This window comes from Nicotiana tomentosiformis, chromosome 5, assembly GCF_000390325.3.
Source record: "Nicotiana tomentosiformis chromosome 5, ASM39032v3, whole genome shotgun sequence".
In the NCBI taxonomy this organism is placed as follows: Eukaryota; Viridiplantae; Streptophyta; class Magnoliopsida; order Solanales; family Solanaceae; genus Nicotiana; species Nicotiana tomentosiformis.
The window spans coordinates 97,344,366-97,356,138 of record NC_090816.1 but is presented as its reverse complement, the minus strand read 5'-3'; the positions used below and the strand labels follow the sequence as shown (position 1 = coordinate 97,356,138).

Sequence of the window (11,773 nt, the reverse complement as noted above, 5' to 3'; positions counted from 1 at the left end):
TATGTCATGTATTTACATCAATATATATGTATTCATGACATACGATTACACGAGCATACCATGCATATATTATTACTATGAGGTCGAATGTCGGCCATGGAGGCTATCAGAGTTTCAGTGTCAGGTGGTATCTTTATTACCTTTTTACATCAGCTATGTATGATTCTACTTTCTGCCTTACATACCAGTACATTTTTATTCGTACTGATGTCCTGTTGCCTGGGGACACTACATATTTGTTTCGTGCGTGCAGGTCCAAGTAGGGACTCTGATCGACCCCTCCGCTAGGATTTCGGGGTTCAGCTGTGAGTTGGTAAGCTCCACTTCTTCCTGGAGCTTTCACAGGATGGTTACTTTTGTTGTACAGTTTGTGTATAGTTGGGGCCTTATCCCGACAGTGCTTATGACACTCTTAGAGGCTATTGTGGACACAATATTCTGGGTTTCTTTTTGCTGCTTTCAGTCTCCAGCCCATAGGCTTGGCATGTATATATAGGTGAGTAAGCATGTATGTCTTCAGTCGCGGCCTCGCCAGCCAGCTAGTATTTTATTATTTTGGCTTGTCTACTTATGTTTATATGGCTTATTGTTAATCATGTCATAACCTTACGGTCTAGTCTTAGTATTTCAGATGTTGTGCTGCCCGATCTGTTGGGCCCCCAGTATAGTTAGCTTGTATGTTTAGTGGCTAACTCGATCGAATACAGTATCGAGTGCCAGTCGTGCCTCCCCTAGTTTGGGGCGTGACAAACTTGGTATCAGAGCAGGTCGTATCCCAGGGAGTCCACAAGCCGTGTCTAGTAAAGTGTTGCTTATGGGTGTGTTGTGCATCACACTTATAATCAGGAGGCTATGAGGCATTTAGGATTGGTTACATTTCTTTCAATTAATAGATCGTGCTATAGAGGGAAGTTATAAGAACATATGAAATCTAAATCGTGCTTTGTGTTTCCTATCTAACAGGCTACCTACGCTCAGGAGATGGCACAGCGAGAGATAGGTTTGGATTCGGGAGAAGGTACCAGTCGTTCCCCACCGGCTCAGAGGGATAAATTTCCCTTAAAGGCTCACAGTGAGTCTCCAGTACCCCTAGTTTCAGCTTCCCCAGCACTTGTTGGACCCCAGGGAGATGCAGTACCCCCAGCCTCACCAGTTCCATTGGTACCTGAGGCAGCTAGAGACACAGGACCTCCAACACCTATTGTTCCCCCATCAGAGACTGGGGAGCAGGGGATGAGGGAGGTTGTTCAGTTGCTGACTAGGATGGTTTCTATTCATGAGCGACAGGTAGAGTCAGGAGCAGATGCCCGGAGAGATCGGATAGGAAGCTCGACAGTACGAGAGTTTTTTCACTTGGCCCCTCCATTATTTACAGGATCCAGTTCCACTGAGGATCCCCAGGACTTTATAGACCATATGTATAGAGTATTGAGGGTGATGCATGCCTCCGTCACCGAGGTTGTAGAGTTGGCTTCTTTTCGACTACGTGATGTAGCCGTCCTATGGTATGAGGCATGGGAGAGATCTAGTGGACTTGATGCTCTGCCAGCAGAGTGGGAGGACTTCTCTGAGGCCTTTTTAGCCCATTATTTGCCACGGGAGGTTCTGGAGGCCCGTCTTGACTAGTTTCTTAGCCTAAAGCAGGGGGATATGAGTGTGAGGGATTATAGCCATAAGTTTAATTCTTTGGCAAGGTATGCACCAGATATAGTACGTACCATGAGGGCTAGAGTTCATCATTATGTGGATGGTTTGGGGGATCATCTGATTAGAGACTGTAGGGTTGCATCCCTATCAGATGATGTAGATATTTCCCGCATACAGGCTTTCGCTAAGACTATAGAGGACCTTTCCCGTCGAATTCGTGATACTCGCAGGGATAGGGAGCAGATTAAGAGGGCTCATACTATGGGGTCTTATAGGGAGCCACGAGTTGATTTTAGGCCCCCATTCCATCGATATCCACCTCGGTCAGCAGGTAGTTTCCCACCACAGATGCAGGGCCAGCAGTTTGATCGTTATATTCAGTCAGGACCGGGGTAGATCTCAGGCCAGCCTGAGGGGCGTAGACACGAGCATTCTTCACAGATGAGACAGCTTACTCCTCCATGTACTCAGTGTGGTAAGCTGCACACCGGGCAATGTAAACAGGGTTCGAGTGCATGTTTTCATTGTGGACAGACAGGACATTATATTAGCCGGTGCCCAGGGTTAGGCAGAGGTACACCAGCTCAGCCTTCAGGATTCACAGCCGCCTCTTCGCCCTCAGTCCGTGCTCCCCGACCAGGTCCACAGTCTACTCAGGGTCGTGGTAGGGGGAGAGGTGGAGGAGACACCTCAGGTTCTAGTAGTGGCCAGAACCGCTTTTATGCACTCACAGGCCGACAGGATTCAGAGGCATCCCCAGATGTTGTCACATGTATATTGACAATACATTCTCATGCCATTTATGCATTGATGGATCCCGGCTCTACATTTTCATATATTACTCCATTTATTGCTGGTAAGCTTGACATGAGATCTGAGTTGTTGCCACAGCCAGTTGAGGTGTCTACGCCAGTTGGCGACTCTATTGTAGCTAATCATGTCTATCGAGATTGTACAGTGTTAATTAATGACTGTCCAACCTCTGTTGATTTAGTTGAATTGGTTATTCTAGACTTCTATGTCATTATGGGTATGGATTGGTTGGCAGCTTGTTATGCTAATATTGATTGTCGTGCAAAGTTGGTCCGATTTCATTTTCCTGGTAAGACTGTCCTTGAATGGAAAGGTAATGCAGCCACGCCCAAGGGTAAGTTTATTTCATACCTTAGGGCTCGGAAGTTTATTGCTAAAGGTTGTATATACCATCTGGTTCATGTTAGGGATATAGATAAGGAGCCAGCGACTCTTCAGTCGGTTCCTATTGTGAATGAATTCCCGACGGTATTCCCTAACGAGCTTCCAGGAATTCCCCCCAAAGGGAAATTGATTTCTCTATAGATTTGCTTCCTGATGCGCAGCCTATATCCATTCCTCCCTACAGAATGGCTCCTGCAGAGCTAAGGGAATTGAAGGAACAACTGAAGGACTTGCTCGATAAAGGCTTTATTAGGCCAAGTACATCCCCATGGGGTGCTCCGGTGCTCTTTGTTCGAAAGAAAGATGAGTCCTTGCGGATGTGCATTGTCTACAGGCAACTAAATAAAGTCACTATCAAGAATAAGTATCCTCTTCCACGGATTGATGACTTGTTCGACCAGTTACAAGGTGCCAAATGCTTTTCGAAGATCGACTTGCGATCCGATTATCATCAGCTACGAGTCAGGGATATTGATATCCCCAAAACAGCATTTAGGACGAGGTATGGCCATTTTGAATTCCTTGTCATGTCTTTCGGGCTTACAAATGCCCCAGCAGCCTTTATGGATCTTATGAACCGGGTATTCAAACCATTCTTGGATGAATTTGTGATTGTGTTTATTGACGACATCCTGATATACTCACGATCGGAAGCCGAGCATGCAGACCACTTGCGAGCTGTATTGCAGACTCTCCAGGACTACAGGTTATATGCTAAATTCTCTAAATGTAAATTTTGGCTAACTTCTGTAGCTTTTCTTGGTCATGTTATTACCGGTGATGGTATCAAGGTTGATGGCCAAAGGATTGAAGCTGTGATGACTTAGCCGAGGCCCTTGAATCCGACTGAGGTTCGTAGCTTTTTAGGCTTGGCAGGGTATTACCGAAGGTTTGTGGAGATATTTTCCTCTATCTCTGCACCATTGACAAAACTGACACATAAGGGAGCTAAGTTTCAGTGGACTGAGGCATGTGAACAAAGTTTTCAGGAACTAAAGAAAAGGCTTACTACGGCACTTGTCTTGACTCTTTCGGATGGCACCGAGGGCTATGTTGTATATTGTGATGCCTCGAGAATTGGCCTAGGTTGTGTTCTTATGCAGCATGGTAAGGTTATCGCGTACACCTCCAGACAGTTGTGAAAACAAGAACAGAACTATCCTACGCACGATCTTGAGTTAGCCGCAGTTGTATTTGCCCTAAAGATTTGGCGGCATTATCTATATGGGGTTCATATTGATGTTTTCACGGACCACCAGAGCCTTCAGTATTTATTTAAATAGAGGGAGCTGAACCTACGACAAAGAAGATGGCTAGAAATACTAAAGGACTATGATGTTGATATTTTATATCATCCCGGCAAAGCTAATATTGTTGCTGATGCCCTTAGCCGGAAGTCCATGGGAAGTCTAAGCCATGTTGAAGCTGATAAGATCAAGATGACCAAGTATCTATGCCAGCTAGCTAGTTTGCAGGTGCGTTTGGTAGATGCAGAGGGTAGACGCATTCTCGTTCATAATACGGCAAAATATTCTTTTGTTACTGAAGTGAAAGAGCGAAAACACGAGGATCCTGAGCTTATAAAACTGAGGGAAAGTATACCACAGCAGCGATAACCTTTATTTGAGCTAACTAGAGATGGAGTCCTTAGATACCAGGGCCGCTTATGTGTACCGTCAGTAGGAGAGCTCCGTGCCAAGATTCTTTTGCAGGCCCATTATTCTAGATATGCAGTTCATCCCGGAGCGACAAAGATGTATCTGGACCTTCGACAGATCTATTGGTGGAATGGAATGAAAAAGGATATCACAAAGATGGTAGCCCAATCTCCCTACTGCCACCAAGTTAAAGCCGAACATCAGAGGCCTGGAGGCCTAACTCAGTGTATAGAGCTTCCATTATGGAAATGGGACATGATAAATATGGACTTCATCACTGGTTTGCCTCGCACTCCACGGAGGTATGATTCTATTTGGGTAATTATTGATAGGCTTACAAAATCTGCTCATTTCCTGCTAGTCAGGACGACATATTCAGCCAAGGATTATGCCAAGCTTTACATTCGAGAGATTGTTCGCCTTCACGGAGTACCATTATCTATTATCTCTGATCAAGGGGCTCAATTTACAGTATATTTTTGGAAATCTTTTCAGAAGGGTCTAAGCACGCAGGTAAATCTTAGCACCGCTTTTCATCCACAAATTGATGGACAGGCAGAGCGTACTATTCAGACAGTTGAGGATATGTTACGTGCATGCGTGCTAGATTTTAAAGGAAGTTGGGATGATCATCTACCTCTTATTGAGTTCGCTTATAATAACATCTTCCAAGCAAGTATTTAGATGGCTCATTAAGAAGCACTATACGGGCGGAAGTGTAGGTCATCGATCGGTTGGTTCGAGGTCGGGGAAGCAGAGTTTCTAGGTCCTAGCTTAGTCCATCAAGTAATGGAAAAGGTAAAACCTATTAGAGATCGATTGCGTACAGCACAAAGTCGGCAAAAGTCTTATGCAGATGTTCGACGACGAGACTTAGAGTTTGATGTAGAAGATTGGGTTTTCTTGAAAGTATCGCCTATGAAGGGCGTCATGCGATTTAGAAAGAAGTGGAAGCTCAGCCCCAGGTATGTTGGACCATATAAGATTATTTGGAGGATTGGTAGGGTGTCGTACGAGCTTGATTTGCCTTTAGAATTGGAAGCAGTCCATCCTGTGTTTCATGTATCTATGTTACGGAAGTGCATTGGAGATCCTTCACATATTACGCCCATTGAGGATATTCACATTGCTGAAGACTTATCTTATACAGAGGTACCAGTAGTTATTTTAGATCGGCGGGTAAGGAAGCTTCGAACTAAAGAAGTGGCTTCCGTGAAAGTGTTATGGCGAAATAACAACATCGAGGAAATGACCTGGGAAGCTGAGGAGGAAATGAGGAAGAAGTACCCCCCACCTATTTACGACTTAAGGTGAGTCGCATTTAAATAATTGCCAATTATTTCTTTACAGGAATTTAATTGGATTTTAAATGACTTGAAAGTGCAATTTCTTATTGCGAGATAGCTATACGAAGCCTAGTAGTTGGAATCTTCATAATTATATTTATGCTTTGCAAATGTAACAAATATAGCCTCGCAAATAACGTATTAGCGGAAAAGAAATGAAACCAAAGAATTGACTTGACCTATTCGCGGACGAATGTTCTTAAGGGGGGGAGACTGTGAGACCCCAGGTGTTTCTCTCTTCTCTTACGTAATATACGTAACGTAGCGTGGTTATATTAGGTATATATGATTGGGTATAGCACATTGGGAGAATAAGACTGAAAATGTGTGGTAATATCAAGGAACTAAACTAAAGCTTTAATTCAAAGGAATCCCTTAAACAAAGGTTCATGGTTAAAGAAATGGCTCGGGTAGCACCCCGCGCGTTCGGAAGGTTTAAGTTAACTTGCACCTGTGGGATAAGACTAAGAGTGTATAATATGCTAAGAATAATATGTTATGAGGTATTATAATATCACACTGGTCACATGTTAAGTTTAGGAGTCAAGCAAGTTGCGAAATAAAGGTCGGCAAAAGTTATCGTAAATTTCTCTAATATATTTTCTAGACTTTGAGTCAAATGTATCAGATCATTGCTCCCAATATATAATAAGTTATGGAACTCATAACCTACAAAATTTAAGGTCTACGAGTCTAGTTTGCAACCAAAGAAATATCACATCAAACCGACATTGGAGTAAAATTTTATGACTGTTTTACCGCGGACTGTCCGGGCTGAAATCGGGTCGCGAACCGGGTCGGGTCAAACAAGTGGTATAAGTCGGCAAATCCGACTTTTAAGACCCCAAAACATTTCATCTTCATCCCAAAACAGTGAGAAAGCTTAAGAGAGGGTTTCATGGTGTTTTTGAGTGATTAAGGTGCATTTGTAACGATTTCTATCGTTAAAGTTTGCCCCCGTGCCTAGAAGCGCAATCTCTGCGCTTTGCAATCATTTTTCCCTTCTATTAGCTGAGTTTGGAGTTATTTTTGGAAGATAGGAATTTGTTGTTCTTGCTGGTTCTTCAGGATTTATACTTGGTTTTCCAAGGTAATCATCTTGGGACTCTTTTATGATCGTTTTTACAAAGTTCTACGGGTGTTTCGTCAAGTTAGTGTCATATGGCAAATATGTCGATTTAAACTCATTTATGAACTGTTTATAGGTGCGTATAAGCTGCATATATATAGTGGTTTCGAAGCTTAGGACGTAAGGAACAACTTTCGTGAAGGAACTACAGGCATTCGGGCGTTCCTTGGAGAGGTATGTTAAGGCTAAGCTTCGTCCTTCCTTTTAGCACGAATTTTGGGAAATTCCTAAGACGCCAAATGTGATATTTTACTATTCTGTTGCTAGAAAGACCTTCTGTGAAAGGCATTGGTATCCTAGATGAAGTATTTTCATGATGCTATTAGGTTGATATTCCACTCGTTCGGTTAAAAAGGATATTCGACATCTATATATGTCATTTTGTCGGCTTTCTTAAATATATGTCCATATATATGAATTCTTATTCATCTTTGGGTTGTGTGACTTAAAAATAAAGACATTTAGTATTTGCGATCAGTCCTTCTTCCTTGTTAAAGTGTATTTTAAAATCTCTAAAGTGACACGTTGATTTCAAAATTCTCAAATATAATTTTTATGTTTAAACTACTAAAATATTTGATTTTTTTTTAAATACTTTCTTTTACTAATTATCAAGAAATCAGGTATAAGGACTAAGTGAAGCACCTTAATCTTTTTATGAACATATTCAGAGTTAAGTTATCTTTCTAAAAGTCAAGTTAAGTTTTCAAACTTATTAAAAAATATATGAGGTTCCACGAGACATTTGTATGCGATACGAAGGTGATTATGAGATTATGAGAATAAGAGTACCAATGAGCCAAGGTTGTCTATGTTCTTGTTATGGCCTATTATGTGCATTCAAAGTTCATATCATACATGACATATTATGCATGGACTTCAAGCTATAATCGGAGGTAAGGGGCCTATTTGCCCGAAAGACTATATATATTGTACAGCTGGCAATATGATACCAGTTAGCTACCGGGAAAGCCCGCCATTGCTAGCATTTGGTTGGGTATGTCATGTATTTACATCAATATATATGTATTCACGACATACGATTACACAAGCATACCATGCATATTTTATTACTATGAGGTCGGATGTTGGCCATGGAGGCTATCAGAGTTTCAGTGTCAGGTGGTATCTTTATTACCTTTTTACATCAGCTATGTATGATTCTACTTTCTGCCTTACATACCAGTACATTTTTATTCGTACTGATGTCCCGTTGCCTGGGGACACGACATATTTGTTTCGTGCGTGCAGGTCCAGGTAGGGACTCTGATCGACCCCTCCGCTACAATTTCGGGGTTCAGCTGTGAGTTGGTAAGCTCCACTTCTTCCTGGAGCTTTCATAGGATGGTTACTTTTGTTATACAGTTTGGGTATAGTTGGGGCCTTATCCTGACAGTGCTTATGACACTCTTAGAGGCTATTGCGGACATAATATTCTGGGTTTCTTTTTGCTGCTTTCAGTCTCCAGCCCATAGGCTTGGCATGTATATGTAGGTGTGTAGGCATGTATGTCTTCAGTCGTGGCCTCGTCAGCCAGCTAGTATTTTATTATTTTGGCTTGTCTACCTATGTTTATATGGCTTATTGTTATTCATGTCATAACCTTACGGTCTAGGCTTAGTATTTCAGATGTTGTGTTGCCCGATCTGTTGGGCCCCCGGTCTAGTTAGCTAGTATGTTTAGTGGCTAACTCGATCGAATACAGTATCGAGTGCCAGTCGTGCCTCCCCCAGTTTGGGGCGTGACAACTTTTCTGTCTGGTCTGGGCTGTGAGAAGTCGATCCTGAATCACCTTAACCTTTTCCAAAGCATCCTGAACCAAGTCTATACCCAATAATCTAGCCTCGCCTAGCTCGAACCAACCCACTGGAGACCGACACTGCCTACCATACATAACCTCATATAGTGCCATCTGGATAAATGATTGATAATTGTTGTTATAGGCAAACTCCGCAAGTGGCAAACAACTAATCCCAAGAACCTCCAAAATATATCACATACGCATGGAGCATATCCTCTAATATTTTAATAGTGCACTCGGACTGCCCGTTCGTCTGAGGGTGAAATATTGTGCTTAGATCCACTCGAGTACCCAACTCATGTTGTATGGATCTGCAGAACCGTGATGTAAATTGCGTACCCCGGTCATAAATGATAGATACTGGTACTCCATGAAGCCTGACAATCTCACGGATATAAATTAGAGCCAACTGCTCGGAAGAATAGGTAGTCATCACAGGAATGAAATGAGCAGACTTGGTCAGCCTATCCACAATCACCCAAACTACATCAAACTTTGGTTGAGTCCGTGGAAGCCCAACAACGACATCCATAGTGATTCGTTCTTATTTGCACTCCGAAATCTCTAACTTCTGAAGCAATCCGCCTGGCCGCTGATGCTCATACTTTACATGCTGGCAATTCAGACACCGAGATACATATTCCACTATGTCATTCTTCATTCTTCTCCACCAGTAATGTTGTCTCAAGTCATGATACATCTTCGCGGCACCCGGGTGAATGGAGTACTCCGAACTGTGAGCCTCCTGGAGAATCAACTCACGCAGACCATCTACATTGGGCACACATTGCTTGCCCTGCATCCTTAGTGCACCATCATCTCCAATAGCGACCTCCTTGGTATCACCGTGTTGAACCGTGTCCTTAAGGACAAGCAGATGGGGGTCATCATACTGACGCTCCCTGATACGATCATAAAGAGAAGACCGAGAGATCATACAAGCCAATACTCGACTCAGCTCAGAAATATCCAATCTAACAAACTGGCTGGCTAAGGCATGAACATCTAACGCCAATGGACTTTCTGTTGCTGGTAGATATGCTAAGCTCCCCAAACTCTCTGCCCGACGACTCAAGAATCGGCCACCACATTGGCCTTCCCGGGATGGTGCAAAATGGTGATATTATAATCCTTAAGCAACTCCAATCACCTCCGCTAACGCAAGATAAGATCCTTCTGTTTGAATAGATGTTGCAAACTCTAGTGATCAGTGTAGATCTCACAAGGGACACCATACAAATAGTGCCGACAAATCTTCAAGGCATGAACAATAGCTGCTAACTCAAGATCGTCAGAAGGATAGTTCTTTTCATGCACCTTCAGTTGTTTGGATGCGTAGGCAATCACCATACCGTCCTACATCAACACCGCGCCGAGACCAATCTACGACGCATCACAATATACAGTATAAGACCCTAAACATGTAGCCAATGCCAATACTAGGGATGTAGTCAAAGTTGTCTTGAGCTTCTGAAAGCTCTCCTTACACTCCTATGTCCACCTGAACGGACCACCCTTCTGGGTTAGCCTGGTCATAGGTGCTGCAATAGATGAGAAACCCTCTACAAAATGACGGTAATGCCCCGACAAACCAAGAAAACTCTAGATCTCCGTAGCTGAGGACGGTCTGGGCCAACTCTACACTGCTTAAATCTTCTTTGGATCCACCTGGATCCCATCACTCGATACTACATGACCCAAGAATGCCACTGAGTCTAGCCAAAACTCACACTTTGAAAATTTTTCATATAACTTCTTTTCTCTCAAGGTCTGAGGCGCAGTCCTCAGGTGTTGCTCATGATCCACCCGAGTTTGGGAGTACACCAGAATGTTGTCAATAAAAACAATGACAAATGAGTCAAAATAGGGTCGGAACACACTATGCATCAAGTGCATAAATGTTGTTGGGGCGTTGGTCAGCCTAAATGAAATCATAAGAAACTTGTAGTGACCATACCGAGTGGTAAAAGCAGTCTTTGGAATATCTGGCTCCTGAATCTTCAACTAATGATAGCCTGAACGTAAGTCAATCTTGGAAAACACTTTGGCACCATGTAACTGATCAAATAGGTCATCAATACGAGGCAATGGATACATGTTCTTTATTGTGACTTTCTTTAACTGGAGGTAATCAATACCCATCTGCATAGAACCATCCTTCTTGTTCACATATAAGACAGGATCACCCCAAGGTGACACATTGGGCCGAATGAAGCCCTTATCAAGCAACTTCTGTAACTGCTCCTTCAACTCAGGAGGAGCCATACGATATGGAGGAATAGAGATGGGCTGAGTGCCCGGCAACAAATCTATGGCAAATTAAATTTCTTTGTCGAGTGGCATGCCCGAAAGATCACATGGAAATACATCTGGAAAATCCCTCACTACTGGGACTGAGTCAACTGTAGGGGTATCAATACTAACATCTCTCACATAAGCTAGATGCGTGTCACACCCCTTCTCAACCATTCGTTGAGCTTTAATAAATGAAATAACTCTGTTGGGAGTATACTCTAAGGTACCTCTCCACTCTAATCGCGTTAATCCTAGCATATCCAGTATCACGGTCGTAGCGTGACAATCAAGAATAGCATAATGGGGCGACAATCAGTCCATGCCTAAAATAATATCAAAGTCTACTATACTGAGAAATAATAAATCGGCTCTGGTCCTAAACCACTAAGAACGACCAAACATGACCGATACACACGGTCAACAACAATAGAATCTCCCCACAGGTGTAGACATATAAACAGGAGAACTCAAAGAATCATGAGATATGCCCAAATACTGGGCAAAATAAGAGGACACATAGGAATAAGTGGAGCCTGGATAAAATAAAACTGATGCATCTCTATGACAGACTGGAACAATACTTGTAATGACATAGTTGGAAGTAACCGCCTCTGTACGATCATGAAGAGCATAATATTTGTCTTGGCCTCTCCCTCTAGGGCGACCTCGACCTCCCCGACCTCCACCTAGAGCTGGATGA

General features: G+C 42.9%; 2 protein-coding genes across 2 annotated transcripts; both read left to right on the top strand.

Annotated features, from left to right (window-relative positions):
* Window positions 1-1,650: 1,650 nt before the first annotated feature.
* Window positions 1,651-2,043, top strand: LOC138892844 (uncharacterized). The gene has a single exon (XM_070176591.1). The coding sequence runs from the start codon at window positions 1,651-1,653 to the stop codon at window positions 2,041-2,043; it is 393 nt and encodes a 130-aa protein (XP_070032692.1).
* A 45-nt stretch (window positions 2,044-2,088) lies between these two features.
* LOC138892843 (uncharacterized) lies at window positions 2,089-4,460 on the top strand. Its single transcript, XM_070176590.1, has 3 exons — window positions 2,089-2,773; window positions 3,598-3,659; window positions 4,128-4,460. Exons 1-3 carry the CDS (start codon window positions 2,089-2,091, stop codon window positions 4,458-4,460), a joined length of 1,080 nt encoding a protein of 359 aa, XP_070032691.1.
* Window positions 4,461-11,773: the final 7,313 nt, after the last annotated feature.